Source organism: Mycteria americana, chromosome 1 (genome assembly GCF_035582795.1).
Source record: "Mycteria americana isolate JAX WOST 10 ecotype Jacksonville Zoo and Gardens chromosome 1, USCA_MyAme_1.0, whole genome shotgun sequence".
Taxonomy (NCBI): Eukaryota; Metazoa; Chordata; class Aves; order Ciconiiformes; family Ciconiidae; genus Mycteria; species Mycteria americana.
In genome coordinates, this window is record NC_134365.1 from 79,395,545 (window position 1) to 79,418,985 (window position 23,441).

The window sequence follows — 23,441 nt, forward strand, 5'->3', positions numbered from 1 at the left end:
TGCTCATGGCTTGGATGAGTGTACTCTTCACTGGGTAAAGAACTGGCTGGATGGCCAGCCAAAGAGTGGTGGTGAATGGAGTTAAATCCAGTTGGCAGCCAGTCACAAGTGGTGTTCCCCAGGGCTCTGTGTTGGGGCCAGTTCTGTTTAATATCTTTATCAATGATCTGGACAAAGGGATCAAGTGCACCCTCGGTAAGTTTGCAGATGACACCAAGTTGTGCAGGAGTGTTGATCTGCTTGAGGGTAGGAAGGCTCTACAGAGGGACCTGGACAGGCTGGATCGATGGGCTGAGGGCAATTGTGTGAGGTTCAACAAGGCTAAGTGCAAGGTCCTGCACTTGGGCCACAGCAACCCCATGCAACGCTACAGGCTTGGGGAAGAGTGGCTGGAAAGCTGCCTGGCAGAGAAGGACCTGGGGGTGTTGGTTGAAAGCCGCCTGAATATGAGCCAGCAGTGTGCCCAGGTGGCCAAGAAAGCCAATGGCATCCTGGCTTGTATCAAAAATAGCGTGGCCAGCAGGACTAGTGAAGTGATCGTGCCCCTGTACTTGGCACTGGTGAGGCCGCGTGTCGAATACTGTGTTCATTTTTGGGCCCCTCACTACAAGAGACATTGAGGTGCTGGAGCGTGTCCAGAGAAGGGCAACGAAGCTGGTGAAGGGTCTGGAGCAAAAGTCTTGTGAGGAGTGGCTGAGGGAACTGGGGTTGTTTAGCCTGGAGAAAAGGAGGCTGAGGGGAGACCTTATTGCTCTCTACAACTACATGAAAGGAGGTTGTAGAGAAGTGGGTGTTGGTCTCTTCTCTCAAGTAACAAATGATAGGATGAGAGGAAATGGCCTCAAGTTGTGCCAGGGGAGGTTTAGACTGGATATTAGGAAATTTTACTTCACTGAAGGGGTTATCAAGCATTGGAAGAGGCTGCCCAGGGAAGTGGTTGAGTCACCATCCCTGGAGGTATTTAAAAGGCATGTAGGTGTGGTGCTTAGGGACATGGTTTAGTGGTGGACTTGGCAGTGTTAGGTTTACGGTTGGACTCGATGATCTTAAAGGTCTTTTCCAACCTATACAATGCTGTGATTCCATGATTCTGTGTGATTCTGTGATCTGGAAAACAAATCTCACTTTGTGACATCCAGGGCTTTTCTGGTAATGTCAGTAATTGGACAACAGTATTTTAAAGAATGATGTTCTTGTTGGTAGCAACTACGCTCTGTGCATGTCTCTTTCCTTCCTCACTTACCTAATTATACTGCAAGCTTTTCAAGGTGGAGGCTATTCTTCCGTGTTTGTATAGAGACTTGCACAGTAAAGACAGCATCTCTCATGGGATTTCTATGTCCAGCTGAAATATAATAGAAATATAAATATTAGTTGCAGCAACTTAAGATATACATAATGGAGAAGTGCAGGTTATTTTATTCTGTGTGGTTTTTTTCCCTCCATGGTACTTGAAGGATATTTGTATTCTGTGCCGTATGTCTTATAAACACTATTTCATTCTAGGAAGAGTTTCATCCTAAAATTCGAGACTTGTCTAACTCTCATTCAATGTCCAAAATAGAATTCTAGTAAGACAGGTTAAAAATTCTCTAGCTTGGATAACTAAGCTTTATATGTGAAGTGAATTTTTTTTTTTAACCCATTTAACTCATGCTACAAATGTAATTATTGTATTTCATTAAAATAGTGTAAATAAGTGTAAATATAGATTTAGAAGCCCAGGTTTCAATGACTTTAGATCTTAGTCAAAGAGCTGGAAGATTGAAAGAAGCTATACAGCCAGCCAGTAGAACTCTGTTCTTGCAGGTCAGGTTGAAGTGTAAGAGCAAATAAGCGCGTATACACCCGATCACACACAAATGTGCTCTTAAATTAGGACTGACAGAAACCATTCTCTTCTGTCACTGTAACCTTGACCACTTTCAAGAGCTCTGAACTAGCTTGTAAAGCAAGTTGGCTTTAGTGCCCAGTTTCATCTGGATGAGAAAGTGCTATGTAAAGGTGAGAGATTGCTATCACTAAGCCCTGTGTCTTCAGCCCTCAAGCTATCACTTTCATCCATCATCTGGTATTTTGGTGCAAGGGGGGAAAAAGAATATTAAATGTTAATGGGGATGTTAACTTTGCTCATAAATATTTCAGTGGATGAACAAATGTTTTAAAAAGGGTCAGTGCAGTTAATATGCTCTATAAAAACAAGAATCTATACTTCCTCAGACTATTTTTTTCTTTAGATGAGGCTTTTCATAATGCTGGTAAGATGAATTACAGTTCACCTTTTATAGTACATTTCTTTCAAATCATTATAGACTCTACACCTTTTATAGTACATTTCTTTCAAATCATTATAGACTCTAATCTCTTTGAAGATGCAGGAGACTTCATTTTAGCAGGCTTTGGATCAGATCTCACTACTTTGACCAAAGAAAAGATTTTTGGAAGAAAATGTGTGATTTTCCTGGGAGATACTAGCCTATTCTGCAGTTGCAGTGTGTAGAGTAAATTCCAACATGAAACATTTCATTAGTTTTATATCTCTGGATGCCTATAAGACAGAAGAGTATCAAACACGGGCCATTTCTCTGCAGACTGAGATGCGGAAGCAAAAAGTCAAATTCTGATATACAGCTTCACAAAATGAATGTTTACATTCCTGACAATGTTGAATTCACCCTCACACTGATGAAACTGTAAGAACAAACTGCCTTGAAATTATATTCTTTGGTTATCAGCTAACCAATGTCAAAGATTCTCCCCAAATCCTGACTTTCAGACTGCTGCTCAGATCACTGGACTGGAGCATGGTACGTTCATGTACAAATGTCAGTGAACAAAATCCATACAAAGTCACAAACATGTACAATGCAAGACTTTTTGGGGAACTGTTAGGAAAACTAGGCAAACTAAGCTATACATAAAAACTAGACTTCAGAAGAGGTTCTGATGACCTGTGAATTTCTGCAGGTTCATTTCAAAATGTGATTAATTTAAGAGCTACAGACCAATACCTTAAGAAGAAACAAGAGTTCTCTGAAATAAACACATGCATCTAACCCAGCAATCCCAAACAGTTACAAAAGGAAGGGGGTGGGGAGACCTGGAGAGGAAATAATTTTGTAAAGAGACTCAAAACCATTTCATCTCTGTTTACAGATAATATAATGCAACTTATTAAGTAATATTGCCAGACACTTTGTCTCAACATTTCATAGGGATCTCTAATGTCATTAAATAATTAGTATAGAACTCATTATTCCATGAAATTATTTAGATGTTGGAATAACAATTTAAATTATTGCACACTGCCTTAGGATTTAATATTACTTTGAATATGTTTTATTAGCACATCTTAATGTCTCTGTGTGTATTGTGTGGAATAAGGGAAGCTCTGATTAAAGTATGGACAACACAATGGAGCCCTCTGTTCTTCCTTAGCTTTTGCTCAAACAAAAGCTGCGTCTGCCTGAAGTTGATTGTAGTTTAGCTTGTGGTAAGATTAAGTGTGTGTGGGGGAAAGGTCTGGATCTATAACAATAATGATACGTAGCACCTACAAAGCACTCATCATTAGTAAATTATTATATTAAAAATTGTGTAGTATCATTTCTCAGCTATTAACAATAAATAGTTTGAATTCCCTATTGTTACAAATGCATTGGAACATCATTTGCAGCCAACAGAGAAGACTGTTCTTTACCCTGCTTACCAGTGTTATATAGTTTGTAATCCATTCCTTCCTGTCACCATCACAGGATGCTGCCACCATTTGTACTTAAGGCTGAGATCAGTGCTTTTTTAACCGATTTTAACCCTGGATTTTTCTCCAGAAACCTTTTTTCGATTACTTGTTTCACAAATTACTACATTTAAAATTAACTAAAGCTGATCTCAAAGCTGAGGACTTGGAAAGAAGCATTGGCATTGTCCTTACCCTACCTCCAGGGCACTCCTGCCGCAACCCTTGGGACACACCTGATCCTCAGACCTGCAGTGCCAGCTGGTGGGTAAATGCTGAGACACGGCGGGAGTACAGGCAGACAGCAGAGAGGATGGCCATGAGACAGCTAGAAGTCGTCTCTGAACTATATGGCAGATAGAGGGGGCAGGCAATGTCTCTGGGTGATGTACAACATTTGTGAACACTGCACAGAGAATAAAATTTCCAATAACTTTTTAGGTTTTTGTTTCTATTCTATTACTGATAGTAGTTTCAAGCTAAAAGTTTAGATAATTCCAAACTCTTGTCCTTGGCTATGAATGCACTTGCAACTTGCTTTGCTGTGAGCTGGAATATTTTCTACAATTCAGGACTTTTGTGTGGATTACTGTTCTGACTTTCTCCTCTTGGTTTCAAAAAAGCCCTTTCTCCTTTACCATCTTACCAGCTTGTAAGTTTGAAACACTTCCTACAGCAGCACTGTCTTTATTCAACACCGCCTGCGATGTGTCACGTTCCCACAGCCCGGCTGAAGGCTCAGCACTGCTTTAGCATTATCCGCTCTCTGCTCCCTGGCAGTGGAAAGGGACATGGGGGAACCGCAGTGCTAGCCACAGGCATGTGGCTTAGGAGGTCTTTGCTGCTCCTCTGCTTTCTACTTGTTGCTTCAAGAGCAAGTCCTTGTGTTTGGGATGTGTAAGGTAATTGGTAGAGATACAAATAAGTAGAGAAAAACAGTTTGACTTGGTATGTGCTGGCTTTCTTTTCACATTGGTCATGGAGAGCTTTGTCTCTTTGTTTTTTTTGTTTCTGACATCATGGAGCTTTTTGCTTTGGTTCTCATCTTTGTGTTTTCAAAATCTTCATTCCACCACCTTCTCTCTCCCAGTTCTCTTCAGCAATTTCTGCTCTGCTCTCTCCTCTCTTATTCAACAGTCCTTTTTAAAGAATTATTGGCAGTATCAAGGAACACAAGGAACATCTGGCATGTGCAGTTCATTCACTTTTTCACCCCTTCCCCAAGGAAAGGTTTGTGCATGCAGAGTAACGCTTCATCTCAGGAAGGCTTTGCTTGCATTTCTTAAATATATGGTGCTATATATGCGGTGTTCTTGGATAGAAGGATGTTCATTTTCTGACAGTCATTAGTTCTCATGGAAGTCTATTATGCAGGCTGAGAAATCTGTCTCCCTCACATATGTGCTGTATCATGCCTTTCATCAAACCTTTCTCCTTAGAGGAAATACAGCTCTGCCTTCCCCTTCCCTGTGTCTTTCCCTCTCATTGTTTGCAGAACACTTAAAACAGACTATGGTCAATTAAGAGGGATTACTGCTTGGAGGAGACTACAGATATAACATTTGGTATAAATCTGTGTAGCTCCATGGGGTTCAGCTCATTTTGGCTTTGTAAGTGGTATTCACATTTATGATGTTGTATTTATGATGCTATCCTCCTGGATGATAGATGTCTATTGCTATGTGGTAATACAGCTGGGATGGTGGCAATGACTTGTTATAAAACTGGATGTATTATATACCTTAAAATGTATTTTTGTTGCTCTGATTAGTGAGGTACTTTAGTATTTAATGTAGAAAGCCACGCATTATAACATTAGGCCTGTGTTACAAATGTTCTCCAAATTCCAGCATGTCAGTGTCAGTATCGCTAGTCAGCTTTTAGCAGAAAAAATGCTTTGACCAAGCAGGATTACGGCTGTGTAATGCAGCTGCAAATGCCTGAGCTGCTGGATGGTTCTCATTAAATATCTACGTTGTGTCCCATATATCCATTGCATTTAGGAGAACCGACTCTAAAGAGGATCCTTTAGGCCTATGTGGGCTATAAATGCACTTACAGAAACCTGGACGGAATAAAGACCTATAATAAGCATTGCAATTCTTGATTAATAGAAGAATTGAGATTAATGGAAACTAGAGCAAAAAATGTGTAAACAGGAGCCGAAATGCAGCCCTCTAGTAGGTGAACAAATAAAAGGATTGCCATGTGAGATAAGCATCAGGTCATAAATTAAGCTTTGCCTGATCAAGATCTGAGTACAAGTTTGGAGCTTTTCTTTGGGTTTTTTGTAGCTGCCTAAGTCTTGCCACTACTATACAGGGCACTGAAATAGCAGAGCTATTGGTAGGAAGTTGTCAGATTGGATGAGTACTAAACTAAATGTAATCCTTTTTTAAGCTAGAAGAACTAGGAAATGAATTAAGCTTGCTCAAACTTTTCACTTCAGGCTACCAGTGGGATTGACGTGTGATCCATATGTATAGATAGTTGCAAATGATCAAATTTCCCCATTTTAATGCTCTACTATTCATCAAATAATACACAATAATTGGCAGTGTAATGTGCTCTTACACTGCTGCAGCTGTGTAATGAAACATGACAGGTTAAGTGGTTTAAGTTAACTCATTTTACCCACAATTGCAAAGGCCTGGGAGGTCATATACATCCAGCGCACGTGGCTCAGCTGACAAGCTGGAAGCTTGGTAAATCACAGCAATTTATTGATTACCTGTGATTACCTCTATGCAGTCACCAGGTAATACATTCATCATACCAGTTGCTGTGAAAGAAGAAATTGGGTCTATTTCATTCCCAGTTTTAGAAGTATTGAAGGCTGGAATAGCACATCGCACTGTAATGTTTATAATGACCTGGGATGCTGGACTTCTAGAATTACCTCTGCTGAAATTTAATAATTCTACCAAACAGAAATGGCCTCTTGGACCTATGCTTTTCTCTTGAATGTTTAACAACAAAGATAGGGGAAAATATCTTAATGTAAAATGCAGAAGACAGCAATCAACTGTTCTGGCCTGTCTGGTAGAACAAGAATTACAGCCAGACTGAAAGAGGGTGAAAAACTCTTACGCGTTTGACAAAGTCTATTTAGTACCTTTTCGTTCTCATTTTCAGGACTTTTGTACTAGGGATATGCTTTAGCAGGCACTGCATATGAATGTTTGCTATTAATCCCCAAACCAGCATAGCAAATGAGGTGCCGAAGTCATCTGCTTTTGTTTTATCACCAAAAGCAGCACAAAGGATCGGATTTCATTCTTGTCTTCACATGAGGGACAAGGATGAGCAAAGATGTGTTCTCAAATAAAATTGTACATGCTGTATTCCTGATACTGTGAATCGGGTAGTCTGCTTGGTCTCTGGTCTAGATTACAGCAGTTTTTGTCCACATAGCTTCACATGGACATTTTCTAATCTGACTTGTTTTATTATCCTGACTGCAGTATACTTAAAAATAAATTCACATCATGCTGCATTGTAGCCTTCCTGACAAAGCATTTGTAAATCATTTGAATGAGTTTTAGAGAAAGCCTTTCCTTCTTAGTTAGTTGATTGTTTATACTGCTGATGGGCACCCCTTTGTACAGAGTCCAGTAACTCAATTTGGTCCTGTCTTTCCATGTGCTTCTTCCTTTGGCTACCTTCTTGTTATAGGCTCCCTCCCATCAGGTATTTATATGCATTGATCCAGTCTTCCCTGAGCTTTCCCTTTTCAAGACTAAAAAACTGCAGCACTCTCAGCCTCTTCTCTTATGCCAGGTGCTCCAATCCTTTAATCATCTTAGTTGCCCTTCCCTGAACTCATGCCAGTAGCTCCATCTCTCTCTTGTACTGGGGAGCCCAGAACTGGACACAGCACTCCCAGTTGTGGCCTCACCAGGGCTGAGCAGAGGGGAAGGATCACCTCCCTGCACCTGCTGGCAATGATCTTCATGCAGCCCCGTGTGCTGTTGGCTGCTTTGCCGCAAGGGCACATTGCTGGCTCATGGTTAACTTTTTGTCCACTGGGACCCCAGCTCCTCTTCTGCCAAGCTGCTTTCCATCCAACTGGCCCCATTGTGTGCTGGTGTATAAGGTTATTCCTTCCCAGGTGTAGGACTTTGCACTTTCCTTCGTTCAACTTCATGAGATTCCTGTTGGTCCATTCTCCACCATGTCCAGGTGCCTCTGCATGGCAGCACAACCCTCTGGTGTATCAGCCACTCTTTTAGTTGTTTATCATCTGCAAACTTGCTGAGGGTGCACTCTGGTCCATCATCTAGGTCATTAATGAAGATGTAAGACAGTATTGATCCTAGTATTGACTCCTGGGGTACACCATTAGTGACTGGCCTCCAGCTGGACTTCATGCTGCTGATCACAACTCTCTGAGCCCAGCTGTTCAGTCCACCTTGCTGTCCGCTTATCTGGCCTGCTCTTCATCAGCTTGTCTATGAGGATGTGCATATCCATATATACATAGCTTAAACCTTGAGTTTCAGAGTTTGAGCTTTTGGTATGTGGCGATACTGAAAGCAAATTGCTCAAGAATCAAGCCCTGTCATGCAAAAAAATGCTGTGTGTATGAAAAAAAAAACCAAACCACCAAACAGTTGGGTCTAAGCTCCTGAGCAGGAATGTCTGTTTAGACTGTGTTCATATGAAACTCACTCTTGGCAGCTAAATGTATTTAAATTATTTCAACAGCTTGTATATATGGCAAGCTGTATAGTGAGGACTTTCTTTCCAGAGGTTCTGTACACAAATGCTTGGAAACTGAAAGTGAGTTTGAGGGTTGTATTCTATATCTGCCCAAAATTGACCAGTGAATTGTATTACACAATTCTTCTTTCAGAGCCTAAAATAACCAACTTTTCCTCAAACCCACATAGACCGAATAGACAACACCAAAAGCTGAGAGCAGAATAATTTAATTTTTGTTCCTATTTTACAAGTGGGCAGCTTGAAAAACAGAGATTAAATAGGTTGCTTTCAGAGGGAGCCACTAACTGTGCATGATCTTTTGGATCCTCATCCAAGGTCCTAATGACAAAACAACTCTTCCTTAAGGGAGTAATTAACAACTGAGAGCTGAGACAAGTGCACTGCAGTGGTAGGCAGGCTGGAGACAAGGATAAGATTGGAACTGAAGCTGCTTAGAAAACAGATGTCAACAAAATGTCTCTCACTGAGTCCCACTAGAAGTACACTGAGAGGAGAAAGAGAAGGTTTAAATAGCTTTATATACGAAAAAACAAGTTTCTGCCTACCAGGTTAAGTAAAAATTTCAGGGGACTTTATGATTAGATATGAGCTTACAATGGAGTCAGCTCAGTCCATTAGATGCTGGACTAGGAGTCATGAGAGTTGAGACACAGGCTTTCTTTACTACTGTAACACTCCAGTCAAGTCATTGCATTCTACCATGCATCAGCTTCCCCATTTAGACATTGGTCACAGCAATTCTTACTTTTTTCATATAATCTTTTTATGATAAATATAATTGGATTTACTCGTTCAGTTTTATCTCCCTTTACAGGGCTCTAGGTTCAAATCTGTTGACTGCAAAGAAACTTACACCAGCACAGCTGAACTTCTAATATTGTTTTATCTATCGCATCCCTCTCCCAGCAGCTATTTACACTGAATCTTGCCTGTTTATTATTAATTATTAATAATTATCACCTTATATTTGCCACTAATATCAGCTGAAAGCTTAGAACTTCAGAAGCATATGAGTCAGGAGCAACATTGCCTTCCTTTTCTTATATTGTTTCTTGAGTGGTTGTTTCACATTCAATGTAAAAAAAAATTATTCTGGGATGCATTTTTGCAAATGCCTTCTACAGCATCAGATTGACTTTTCTTCCGCCTTCAATCACTGACCAAAGCTATTTACTGCCAAGCATATCCACCATGCACATGATCTCAAAGAAGCTGTAGAAAACACTGAAGCATCTCAGTCTATTGTAAACTGAAACTCTATAAATGTCATGTTAAACTACAAACCATACAAACACAGCTGGGTCAAGCATTTCTCTCCCTTTCCTAGAGCAATTGTGAATCACAGCAGTTTACTACATCACGATCCTTTTTTCCCCAAATCTCTTGTTCTAGTCATATTCCAACTGTATTTGTGGATGAGAAGTTGCTGTATATCATGTTATCAAACCATGAGAATGAACTCCTTAAAAAAGCAATCTTTTGATGCTTCTCATTGACTTACAGAGATAACTCAATACATGGCTGGCAGCATTCCTGCTTGACATGTTCTCATGGCTTCCATTCAATTAAGAGTTGAACAAGAAGTCACTACTCAGAAGCATATTTTGTATAATATAGTCCTTTGAATACTGAAGAGGAACAGAGATGAAACTGAGCCATTCAAACTTTATCAGTAGGAACCTATATGCAAATTATATAGAGGACTACATTGTCAAACAACAAACAAAATGAGCGTAAGTAACCAGAAATATGGATGTCATTTAGAACATAAATTTTGACTAGCAGCAGATGGCATTCATTACCTACCTTTACAGGTTACTCCATCTTCCTGCATAGTCTGCACTGGAACCATGGATATGAATACCACAGACCTGTGTATCAGAATTGTTTTCACGAAGCCCTTTTACACCTCTTGGAAGGCAAATGAACGGGGCATTTCTGTGATATTGTCTGAAGAATGAGGATCCAGACTAAGCACCATCTGATTCATATACCTCTTTTTAGGGGCTAGTTCTGGTTTAGGGTTTTTTATCTGGTTGTTAACTTCAAACGGCATCTATCAGAATTCAGTATAAAGCATTTCAGCTACAACATAAAGACTGTAGTCAAAAACAGCATATACTTTTTGTCCTTCTGGGAACGATGAATTAGCTAGTGGATTACAATTCAGTGAGTAAAGGAAGTCCTAACAGAAAGCTTTTTCCATTTTTAATTACATTACAGACCTAATTAATCATTTTGTTAGAAAATTTTTACCCTAATCTGACTGCAGTGGAATTTGGCACACTGATCAGTACAGGATCCTGGTTGTGTTGTACTGCACATTCATATAAAACCACAACTACTGCACCGAAGTTCAGCTGAGTCTCAAGGGTATTAAACTGGCTCCATGAAGTGATGTTTCAGGACTCTAGAGTTAGAGAGGTATTCCAAGCCCTAATAAAATCTTTGCGAGGAAAGAGCCTGCTCTTCAGCCATTACAGAGAGATCCTTCTCAAACCTCAAATATTAATCAAGTTGCATGTCATTAAAATTCACTCTTGCTTGCAAACCCAGAAAGCTAAATTTTATTTACCTGGTAAAATTAAATTAAAAGGGCTCCATTATACAAGTAATCAAGAGCAACCTGAGGACAAAGGTGAGGGATTACACCCACCGCTTAGGGAGGCCTGCTTCCTCACATCAGCCAGGGAAGGGTCATTGCATTGACCCACGTCATGCCAACACAGCCAAGTTACTTTTGCATGAAGTCAGTTAACAGAAACTGCAGCCTAGGGAATGTAGCCGGTTCACAGGCCAGGAAGATTAACTCCATCCCCTATCATCTTTGCTTAGTTCCTCATCAAAAACTGTGTTACTTTGGTCATAGATATAACACACAATTATCCAACCACTCTGAATTACAAAGATACTTTCTCTTCTTCCTCTTCTATACCAGTGTGACTCCTCATTATAATTGATGTTTAGAACAAGCCCCTCAACCAACAGTAGATTCTCTGAAGTAGGAAAGTATTATCATTTTTTAAGTGAAGAAATGTGGGACCAACCTACATTGACCTGTCTGGCACAAATGATCCATCTCAAGGGGCAGTTCTGAGAAGGCTGCAGCAAACAGCGTTTGCTTTTATTAGGGACATCTACACTATCATGTAAGCCCAGGACTTTCATAAAAAGAAGTACTTCTTACTGGTTCTTAATGGTATGAGGTGAAAGTTCAAGCAGATAACCGTAGATAGTAAGACATTTCTTCAGCAAAGAAAACAATAACTTCTGTTTAACAAAGAGGCCTTTCATTTTAACCCCTGGCTCCTCCAAGCTGCAGATGTTTCAGTGTTCTGTGATTGTTCAGGGTTTACTGCAGTGATAAGATCTTATACGTGATTTCTGAGGGGAATGCAAGAAGGACCGGTTCTTCTGTTTGTAAGAAATTTACCTCAATGGAGCCATGCCAATTTATATTAGACGATGGTGTGGCCCTGATTTCTTATGTAGAAAGTTATTTTTCCCTTCCTGATGTTTCCACTGCTTGACCTTTCAGGTTTGCACAAAATTAATTGTCACCAGATGATAAAATAAGTTCCAAGTTCTCATCTTTCTAACTGAACCTTCATATTTCCTTATGGACACATGAAAGATTTCTAATTTAAGGAGATCAATGGCTCAGTGAGTCATGCTGCTCCGATCTGTGCACATATGGGACCCCCACTCAGCACGTAAGTCTGTTCCTGTGCTGAGTGAATGTAGGATGGGGCTTACGTCCATCACACCGGTCCCTTTTTTAACAAAGCAGTTTGCAGAGCTCTTCTGGAGATTCATAATCTACATGCAAAGGGACTTTGTTAGGAAAGGAGGAAGAGAGACCCTAAAAATGAATCCTGAGGCCATGTTAATAGGTGTGTAGATTTTAAGATCAGAAGTGAATGCCCCTTGTGGCAGCAACAAAGGATGGAAATACTTCTCCAGGAAGCCAAAGACATATCAATGAGATTTCAGAACTGCACAACCGTACCAGGCATCTGTGTGGCCTTTGTGCAGCCCATCTTGAGAGATGTGAATCTCCTACTGCCTTGAAGTATTCTGGGAAGATTTTGAGAGAGAGGAATGTCATAAGAGGTATTTCACTTCCTGCTTCAGTGAGGCATTTTCTCCCTGGATAAATGGGAAATTTCTCCCTTTTATCTACAGCCTTATGATATAAATACAGTGCAGTAGTGACTGAAAGTTATTTACCATTAGCTGAAAGTTTCCATTGCCAGGACAGCTTGGATTTCCAGACACTGCCCATGACAATCTGTTACTAATACCAGCCCCCAGAACAACCACTTCTGAAGTCTGTAGTAGCTGGCCAGTAACCTCTTTGAATAGATTTTTTGGTTTCAGTGCCACTCTCAAATGGACAAATGTCCTTATCATAACAGTACTACAGCTGCTTCCCTTGCGGTTAACCTTTGCAGACCAGCTGATGCATATGAATGAGCAGTAGAGGTGGTCAAAGATCCTGCCAGATCATGTCTGTAGTACAGGGACTGGACAGAAGGAAAAACTTTTCCATTGTTTCTCATTCCAACTTGTCCTCACTTTCACGATATTTTACAATCCTATATCTCTGTACTTCCCTATTTTTTAACTGTGTCAACTCTCCACCACTCTCCCAAACCTTGATCACCTGTTTTATCAACTTTTCTTTTTAACTATCTCTGCCTTGCCTTCCAGATCTCACATATTTGTGGAATGCTTTTTTAACATTAATTCACAAAGGCATTACTCCCCTACTCTTTCAGCTCCTATCTGAAGGGCTACACTCACCAGGATATCTGCAGGAAATTACAAGCTAATAATAGCTATGCAGATAACTAGTGAGGATCATCAAAGTACTTTAAAATGGATTCTATGTTTTATTTGTCTTTTTCACCCTTTGGATTACCATCTTGACTGGTAGATGTCACCACCATTATTTTCATCTCTTTATTAAACACTGTAATGTTCTCTACATGGAGCTGGGCTTGCAAGTTGCCCATAAATTTTAGCCTGTGCAGTGGACCGGAGAGATGGAGCACAGCAGATTATGGAGGGTTATCTCCACTACACCCACAGCCAAGCATGTAAAGAAGGTTTGGACTTCAGATCCTGGAGGTTTCCATACATTTCACGGCCTTTCAGGACTTCAGGCCCCATCCTCCCCAAACACATTTCACACAGCCCTGGAAAGCCAGCGCTAGAGGCAAGGTTTGTTCTCACTGAGCCATCAATCCAAACTGACTCTGGAGGCTTCTATGAATTCCTCCAGAATTGCCCACAAGGTAACATAGAGCAAGAAAATTGGCATTGTTGCTTAAACAAAGACATAGGAATTTATACTGATGTCTTCTCTTGCGCTTCCTTTAGGGAACTTTGTAATTATACTGAGGTTAAGTTTGTTCATGGTAACATCCTTTAAATCTAGACCAGCTCCCCTGACTTCAGTGGAGTTAATATGGATTTACACAAGTGTAAGCAAGGATGAGATCTGGTCCTAATTTAGGACACATCTGCCAGCACAGATGGAGCTGAGAGAGTTTATTGTCATGTTAATTTTCTACCTTTGTTTGAGATTCTTCTGAGCATGGAACAAACCCAAAAATTTTAAAATCTTGCAACACAGCAATGTTATCCCTCCTTATTGTGGCTGGTGAATTCCACCAGAGTGCAAGATGGCCTTGTACTCAACTAAATCATGATGGCTGAAAAAATATCCTCATGAAAAATAATGGCTAAGATTGTCATCCTGTAACCACTTTGAAAGGTGATTAACTTTCTGTGATCAGCAGCTCTATTGACATACTCCTGGCTGTTGTAAAATTAATCGCCTGAGTAACAGTTTGTACTACTGCAGCCCAAGGAGCAGTTTGCCACACTCTTCATTCAGGCAAGACTCCAAGAAGGTCATGCAGGTTTTTGCCTGAGTAATATGTGCTGAATTTATTGCCTGATGGCTGTGAATCTAAAAAAAAAATTGCTACCTTTAAATCAAAAATTTTGTTGTGATTCTGGGCCTTAATCTGTTGAGTTTTAAAATTTATATTCTTTTCTGTTGTCTGTTTTGATTCTTTAGAAGGTGAATGAGGGAGCAGCACTTTCTTATAAAACTTGGAAGAGTATTCTGTAGCACATGCAAGTGCCTTGCATGCCATGAAATAGAATATTTATTTTTCTCTGCCATCCAATATGTCCTGGTGTTTTTTAATTAGGCAAATAATGTGTCTATTTTCTGTCTTAAGGAAAAAAAAGCCACTGCTGATTGGTCTGGAAGGGTTACCTCTCTAAAGAATTCAGGATCTGATTTTACAGGAATCACTGTTTGGAGGAAGTATTGATTTTATGGTGGAGAAAGAGACCTTGTTGTTCTTAAGCTGTGCTTTTACTGTGGAGTCAGAAACCTTACAGATTTTGCGCATTATTATATTGTTTTAAGGGATAAAAACACTCTTGAGCAGATCAGTACCAAGTTTGTACAACTGCCCCCCCCCAGTGTAAATGTTAAAATCAGATTCCTAGGAATAAAAGACAGAAAGGAAAGATCTTTTCTGGCTTAATCTGATTTACCTGAGTATTTATGCCAGCACAGGCTTAGAGTGCATTGTAGAGTGAGAAGGAATAATACAACTTATTCTTATTCTATAGCAGTGCAAATCTAGGGTAACTCCTGTATCCAATATTCTCCCTCAAAAGTAGTGTGAGAAAAAAGTCAGACCAAACACACTGAAGATGACATGCAGAATTTGAAACAAAATGAGACACATATGGGGAGGAAATTACATTATAATCATTTGATTACATATTTCAAACAGATTTCTGGGGCCCATGGCATATCAATAAAGGAGATGGTTTTGGTAATGTAACTGTAGTGATATTAGTGTAAATCTGGAGTTGCTGCAGTGACATCATGTTAGCCCCATTAATTCTGTAAAATCTTGCTGATACTTATTTTTTCCCCTCAGCTTATTTTAAATGGGTGATTAATAATTTTGTAATCTGAGCTCTTACATAATAAACCATTTCTAATAGCAATTACTCATCAAGAATATTCTCAGCTGAACAATTCAGTACAACAGGTCATTTGCCAGTGGTTTGCTATTCATGTATTCACCCTGAATCACATTAGGGTTAACTAGAAGCAGAAGGCTTATGTTTTTCAGGATGTAACCCAGGAAACACAATTCAGAAGGTAATTGTAACCTCTGTTAAGGCTGCCCAAATTTAGAGCTCTAAATCAGAACCATCCATGATAGAGACTGGATGCAGGGTTCAGACATTCAGTTCCAAATTTTCCCTACATGATTTCAAAAGTTTTTAGACAGAAGAAGGTAAAGAACAAAGCCACCTGTCAATGACACAGGTGGGAAAAAAACTCTCTTTACACCCATACCACTGCTGAGAGCTACACTGGTGCCCAATATCAGGTGGAAACCAAAGCTGCAACACCCTTCCTCACCTGGGAGCAGATAATAGCTGGGGAGGGGTTGGTGACACCTGAGCAGGAGGGGCAATAAGCATAAAGGGAGGTGCTGAGGGGGTAGGCAGCTCCTAACCACAGGGACCTTGTGGAAAGGAGCAGCTGTGGTTGACTTCAGGGAAGGAGTGGGTGTGGGAGCTCTTCAGTGGGGGCTGCCTCCCAGCATTGTTTTTATTTTTGTGACAGGTTTCTGGAGGGCTCAAGCATGTGCAGCCGTTGGGTTGTATTAGCCTTTTACTGCTTGGGACAGCTGTGTGCAGGTAAGAGGCATCTACCTGCAGTCTCTTCTCCTTTTTTGTTGCTCCTCTCTTTGTATCTCTTCCCTTTCTGTTTCTGTTATGTTCTTTTGTTTTGTCTTGGGTGTCAACTTTCTGCTCTAGGATCCATATTGGGAGGGGAGTTCAGGGCTTCAAATGTATATTCTGCTGGAAGATTGTTAAAGTGTCTCTACTGCAGCTAGGCTGGGAAGGAGGAGGAGCTGCTGAATCTTGCTCTTCATTGTTAGTTAATCTTCCCCAGGAGACTGGGGATGGGATGAGCTTGTGTAGGGGGGGAAGTGTCTGATATAAACTTTATTCTAATATCACTTGCTCTCTCTAGGGCCTCTCCCAGACAGCTTTCCTCTCTGCTAAATCTCTCACTCTGTGTGTTAACAAGCCTGGTCTTAAAAACCTTATTAAGACTCCTTGCTGCTAAAGGACTCAAGAACTGACTGTACTGCTTCTGGTGCTGCCACTGAAGGGGAGAGTCTGTACGTGGGACCCTAAAGACAGAGGTTCAAGTCTCTCCTATAATGAGGCTTTGCCTTTGTCTTTCTGAGGGGATGTGACCAGTATGTTTGAGAAGCAACATCTCTTACCTCCCTCCCCAAATCCTCGTGTTCCCCATTTTGTATTAAAGCAAAACCCCTAACTCTCAAACTTTCACATGGCAGGTAGGCTGTTTCCTGCTCAGCTGCAGTTCATATCCCCCTTTTATGTTTTAATGTTGTTTGTTAGCACTGCCAGATCCTCCCTTTTGAGTCAGAGCTTGCAGGGGGAGAGGAAAAAGATTTTTTTCATATGCTTTTTTGGTAACTTTCTCTTCTAGATCAAAGCTTGAAGCCTCAGATTGCAGCCTCTCAGCTTGCTACAAACAATCCCACTCTCACTACAGTTGCTCTAGAAAAACCTTTCTGTATGTTTGACAGCTCACTGTGTCCAAATAAATCTTATGTCATCTACTTGTATGCAATGAAGGAATCAGGTGAGTAACCAGCATTATGCCTCTCTGGAAGATAACTACATGATGTGGCCATTGCATGCAATTCTTCACAGTTTGATGGGAGTGGGTCTGAAAGAGGGAAAAGAGAAAAATCTGTAGCTGTGAGCTATGTGCAAGCTGAGCCTCTGGTCTCAGTTTTCTCTAGGGTGTTATTGTAAAATGTAATATAAATAACTGTAGTACTTCAATGGGGCTGATTAACGATAGCAAGTGTTAGTACTGTGCTAGCTGACTCCCAGTAGGTATGGAGCAGCACTATCGGTTATAAATGTTTGCCCAAATCTTGCTAATGAAACCAAGTGGTCCACAGTCTGATACTTTATCTTTGTCTAAACACAAATGCCTTGTATAAAAGCCTGAATTCCCCTAAGTAAACCTGCTGAGAGAAACTGGATAACTGCTGCTGTTTGCTTCATAGTTAGGGTAGCCAGCCCTTGCAAGGACCTACTTCTTGTTGTTGTAGTAGTAGATAAAGGCAAGTCATGCTAGACTTGTGGTCAAAGATGCCTGGCCCATGTGTTCATTCATAAAATGAATTTCATAACTGCTTGGCAATGAAACATTGCTGGCAGTGACCAAGAGCTGCCTTCTCTGTTCCCTGCTGCTCTGGCAGACTATTTTGAATGCCAGCTAGAGCTACTCTGTAAGTTGACAGAAATAAATGACTTCTTTATATCACACCTTCTCCCCTGGATGCTGTATGCAGCCTCTTTTTCTAAGAGGCACAGAGATCTTGAGGGGGGAAGTAGAGAAATTGGCCAACAGACAAAACGTCTAAAACTTCCACTGCTGATTGTTGCCACTTTGGACAAGGTGGAAGGAGGAGGCCTTGAACGGGTAGAAGCCATAACCAGAGACACCATCCCATAGAGGTAACATAGACAATTGTGAATGAACGGCCTTCTGAGACACATCCCGTGACCAAAGTGCACATCTTTATATGTCTAAAACAGACTATAAGTGCATTATAATTATATGAGGCTACTGATAGCTAGTTATACCTGCAAATATGATGTTTTGTGTTAGAAACTACTTCACCCCATCTCCTGCAGATTCTATGTCAAAAACTTCCTACACATACGGGTGAATCTTTACAAAAGGGGTTATATACAGAGAAAGCTCTTCTGCTGCTTTTAAGGCAAGCAGATGCAAACTTGTTACTTGGCAGACTGGGAGGAATTTTATTTGGATTTGTCTCTGGTCTGCAGAGAAGCACATTGGCTCACCCTTGGATGCCTCCTGGAGCAGGGAGAAGGAAAACTTCAGAGAACTTAATTTTCTTAACACCTTATGTTCAGTTCTGCTGGTAAGGAAATATATCAGCATACTACAAAGCTGAAGGTCTAGCAAATTTCTGAGGAAGTAATGTAACTTTTAGCTCTATTCTTGTTAATGTCGCTATCAGACTTGATCTACCTAGTAAAGTTTAAAAAACAAACAAAACCCAACAACAACAAAACAAACCACAAAATGAACTTGCTTAGGCATCAGCTCTTACTTTTTCACCAGAGCCAGGCTAAGAGTTATTGAAGTGGAGACTGGGAGAGCAGGAAGACATAGCTGTGAGAAGTATTATAATTTGGGGAAGCAAGCCTAAGAATAGAGCATGTCTTAGCTAGTATTTGCTTTCATGTTATTGGCTCCCATGGAAGAGAGGGGTGTCAGAGCTCAACTACCTTGAGCACCGACCCTTAAGTTGTTTTCTAACCTGTGCTAGAAACTTTTCCCTTTTAAAACAGGTTTAATTTTGCATTGGATCATAGGTAAAAACTTCTCATGACCAAGCAGTTGCAAGAACTCTGCTCCAGGAGCACAGCAGAACATTTCCAAACTGAAGTAGTTCCCAAAGTACCGCAGCTTTGGAAAAGCTGGCATTCCTTCACTGCTGACAGCACTGAACAGCTGGAGGGGGCTCCCAGAAAAAATGTAACCCACATTTGCAGAACTTGGGAGCATCTCTTGGGACTTGTGCCTTGGCTTTGCAGCAGGAAAGGTTTGAGAGCTGCAAGCGAGCTTCCAAACTATGCTGTAGGGCTGGGCACAGATTCACACTTTGCTTGAAGCTGTGAGGACTTTCAGGCTTTGAGGCATGCTGTCTGGAAGCAGTGACATGCCTGGCTGGCCAGAACTGTAGATACCACATCATGCAGCCCCTGCACACTGGTCTGCATACTGTGTGGTTCTGGGAGGTCCAGCTGCTGCATGACCAGAGGTCTAAGGGTTTCTGCTCCAGGAGATGGGAGAGTTGACTCTATAGGAACTCTGCCTTGGCCATAGTACCAAATCTGAAATGGCAGGATTTACTGGATGTTTATTGGAGCCATGTGTGGCATGGGGAAACAGCAGCCTTTGCCACCCTCCTCCCTACTCCATCAGATTCTCCTCGGAAAAGGAATTTTGGGAGGGTGGCTACTAAAAAGTGTTGATCTGAGATATGCTGTGGATCCTTCACAGTTTCTGAGGGACAAATGTAAAGAGCTTCATCAACAAATGAGGAAGGGGTAGGATCACTACACAGCCAAACTAGTAGCAGATTTTTGGTTTCCCTTTTGAGTGCTTTGGGGTAGAAGAGCAAGTTGCCAAGTAAATACAGGGTGAATGGAAAGGGCTGAACTAGTTCTAACAGCCTTATTAAAAAGCATCTCTCCTGCAGCAAGTGCCATAAGCTCCCTGGTGACCGACAACAGCAGCAAACCACTCGACAGCACCTTCCAGCAAACAAGCGGGGGGCAGCTTGGACCTTACAAGGCTGCCTCGTTCAATGTACCCAGTTGTGCATCGCCTCCCAAACTTGCTGATGTAGGAGATATCAACAAAGTTTCTGATGTCCTGAAACAATACCTTTTCAGAGTCGGGGATGATGGGACTTGTTTGTACGACCCAAACTTTCTAGCTGTCTGTAACCCACCTCTTGCACCAGACACAACATACAGGTATAATTCTTACTTCTTACAAGGTGATTGCTGCTCTTCAAACACAATAGGAAGCAACATTGAGTCTGTAATGTCCCTTTGTAATGGCATGATGTGAATTACCAGTCCCTAACTGAAATGCTCTATTGCAAGGGTAGTTATGAAGATGGCTTGGCTTTGGTCTAGCACCCTGCAGATGGTGCTCTATGGTGCCCTAGCATTGGTGAGTTCTATCATGTCAAATTCATGGATCAGTAGGAAAATTAATGTGTGAACTGCTGGATCTATACCTGTGTTGGAGTAGGTAATCCGGTGACAGCATCTGATTAGAAACTGCTGGTAGAAAAGGATTTTGACTGGAAAATGATGTTGAGATTATTCACCATGTATTTTGTGTTAGATGATTCTGCCAAACTGCAGATATGGAGATCCATATCTGCTTGCTCTGCTTGCTTTGTCTTGATGGGATTCTGGGGAGCCAAAGTTCTTCTTGGTCTCCAGCTCCAGGAAGCCCCTAATGTTACTGGAGACTTCACAGTGAGGGCCAGGTGGTTTGCAGACTTGTCTGACCCCTGTTGTCTGGGGAAGCTGGCCATCTGGGGAATTTGGACACCCTGACAGCTGTTACCCGAAACACTTGTTTTGCTGTTGCCAGCTATTTAAAAGCTGTAGTAAAAATGGCAGTCACATGGAGCCACATCTGCTGTGAAGACCTAATATGCTTCTGAAACAAAATACTATGGGCTCTTAGTTTTGTAAAAACTGTCTTGCCTTTCCTGTCTCTTGAGGACATTTCTGAGAACTCAAACTATTGTGGAATGGAAACTTAATTTCTTTGCCAGATCTGATGTTGGCCTGTCTCTTCAATACTCTCCTCTAGCAGGGAAAGTGCCAAAGATCTCTATTGTTGGACAAAATCTTTGACTTCCATATGGAAATCAAAACCACTTGCTGTCCTAAATAATGAGGCTCTTCACAACAGGGAATAGCAAGCTGGGAAAAACTGTTGTTGGAAAGCTATTATCTGCCAAGGCTCACAAGAATAAAGTGCAAACTGCATGACATAGCATAGAACGCTTTTCCATGATTGATTAATTCTATTTGTTCTTTATAAGGTCTCTGGAAATAGTCAGTTACCTTTGACTGTCTCCGTCTAATGCTTTGACAAAACCTGAAGTCTGACCAGATAATCCAGTAGCTTAAAAATGCTAGTAAGGAAGCTCAAATTTGAAATACCTAATTTAACACACTTTCCCCACAGGTTTAAATACGTGTTGCTAGATACCACTGAAGGTATCGTGAAAGATCAAACTCTCTGGTCTGACCCAATCAAAACCAGAAGAGGTAAGTCTGTGGCTTTGCTCAGGTCTTCTTGAGTAGCTGTGCTTGCCTTAGGACACTATTGCTCTATAAGCAACACCTAGTCCTTTCCTACAGTTTTAACAATTTTGTCAGCCTTTCAATATTGGAGTAGCAGACTTAAATATGGAATAATTCTCTACTTCTTTTGTATCCTTCAAAATAATTCTTTTAGTAAAGATAAAGTTTGTACATGCAGTTTCAGATTTGATGCACGTCGTGGTATCTGGTACTGTTGACATTTCTCAGTAATACAGATACTAGTCATACTGGCTAACCTGCTGAGGAAAGCTTATAAACTCTAAATGCTGATATTGAGTCTTAAACCTGTTTCCCATAAATCATCTAAGATTTCAGGTATAGACATAATCAGTTTGCCTCTCCTAAATCACCAACTTTCTCCTATTTGGTGGCAGTGTTCATGGTCAAAAATAGATCATAGGAACATTCTTTCCATGCGTTTCTAGTTAAATTTCCCTTGAAAATTGATACCTGGCCTGGTCGAAGGAGTGGAGACATGATTGTCATTACATCGATCCTAAGTGTTCTTGTGTTCCTTCTGCTTGCTGGCTTCCTTGCTTCTGTGTCCTCCGCTGTCATGTAAGTACTGCTACACCTTACAACTTCCAGTAAGAGTACCTAGACCCTCAGTCATCAGCCTTCTTCCTTATGGCTCCAAGCCACTGTTGCTGGTCTTCTTTGAGATGACAGACCAGATGGTGTCCTCCAAACTTTGAAGCTGGTAATGGGAAAAGACTACTTTTTCATAATCTTCCCTAAGATCAGCAGCTCTTGTAATTATTACACAGCCTTAAGCTTACTAGGTGCAAGACTTTAGTAAGGACTACTGGTAAAAAAACCAGTAGAGTTGCACATACTTAAAGCCTGTATATTCTTTCTTACATACTGCAGCTTTCCATCTATTTAGGAGTTTGGAAACTGTCTTAAGGAGTGCAGGCATTTGTAAATATTACATAATGTCCTAATTAATGCCTTGATTTTAATTTATTTGCCTCCTCCCCAGAAGAAATAAGTTAGCCCTTTCAATTAATAAGTGAGACTTTGCTGGAGCTGTATAACTCAACTAGTCTATGCATGTTCCCTAGTCTTCTGCACCCCCTGCCCTGGGAAATCAATGAGGCCTGATTGATTCCTAAACTGAACTTTTGGAGGGAATGAACTGAATTTTAGAAATGGTGGGTATCAGGGCTGCTAACACCCACTTCTTTCATTCACTTGAAAATGATACAAGTGCTCTGTATTCAGTCAGCTCTGCCAGGCTTTCCTGGATTAAAGATGTGGAAAGCAAAAACTGCATTGCAAATTATTATTTTTGTTTTTTAAATCTATGGGCTTCTCTGATGCTAAATGATATAAGTAGCAATCAGCCTTTGCAAAATGTTGTGACAGTAGGCTCCACTCAGTCTCTACTGGAACTTAATAAAGCCTTTCACTTGCCCACCAGGGGATCAGAAGATTCTTCTGCAGAGACAAGGTGCATGTCTCAGACTATTCAACAAAGTGAACCAAGGCCACAGTTAAGCTCTGAGTGAACAACCTGTAAGTCAAAGGTGGAAATGCAACTAAATTGCTACACGTGCTAGACCTATGGGACTCTCTCTTCTACTCAATGCTAGCCCAAAACAAGCTACAGAATGCAACCAGGCAACTGAAGATGAACAGCATAGATGAAATAAGGACAACTTCTTTGAAGTCTTGCAGTACATGATATCTTGTCTTGTCCTAATGAGATTTGGTGTAGTTAATTGCCTTGTATAGCACATATCAAATGCCTGAACTGAAGAAAGAATCTTAACAAGATCCTTCAACTTCGGTGGTGTGATAGAGGTTGTCTAGCACATACATCTCATCTGGAGTAAGCATTACTGCAGACCTCTCACCTGCTTCCCACAATCAGATGAACATGATGTAGCCATTTGTGTCTCAACCT

At 40.9% G+C, this 23,441-nt stretch overlaps 1 protein-coding gene across 1 annotated transcript in view; it reads left to right on the forward strand.

The window, feature by feature from the left end:
• The window catches only part of UPK3A (uroplakin 3A), a 34,510-nt gene extending 11,467 nt beyond the window's left edge, over nucleotides 1–23,043 (forward strand). Inside the window, exons 2-7 of the mRNA XM_075491738.1 lie at nucleotides 16,143–16,216; nucleotides 17,046–17,201; nucleotides 19,873–20,152; nucleotides 21,393–21,475; nucleotides 21,958–22,090; nucleotides 22,956–23,043. Of these exons, the coding sequence (XP_075347853.1) occupies nucleotides 16,162–16,216; nucleotides 17,046–17,201; nucleotides 19,873–20,152; nucleotides 21,393–21,475; nucleotides 21,958–22,090; nucleotides 22,956–23,043 (795 nt within the window). The 5' untranslated portion in view covers nucleotides 16,143–16,161. The remainder of the gene's footprint in view (nucleotides 1–16,142; nucleotides 16,217–17,045; nucleotides 17,202–19,872; nucleotides 20,153–21,392; nucleotides 21,476–21,957; nucleotides 22,091–22,955) is intronic.
• Nucleotides 23,044–23,441: the final 398 nt, after the last annotated feature.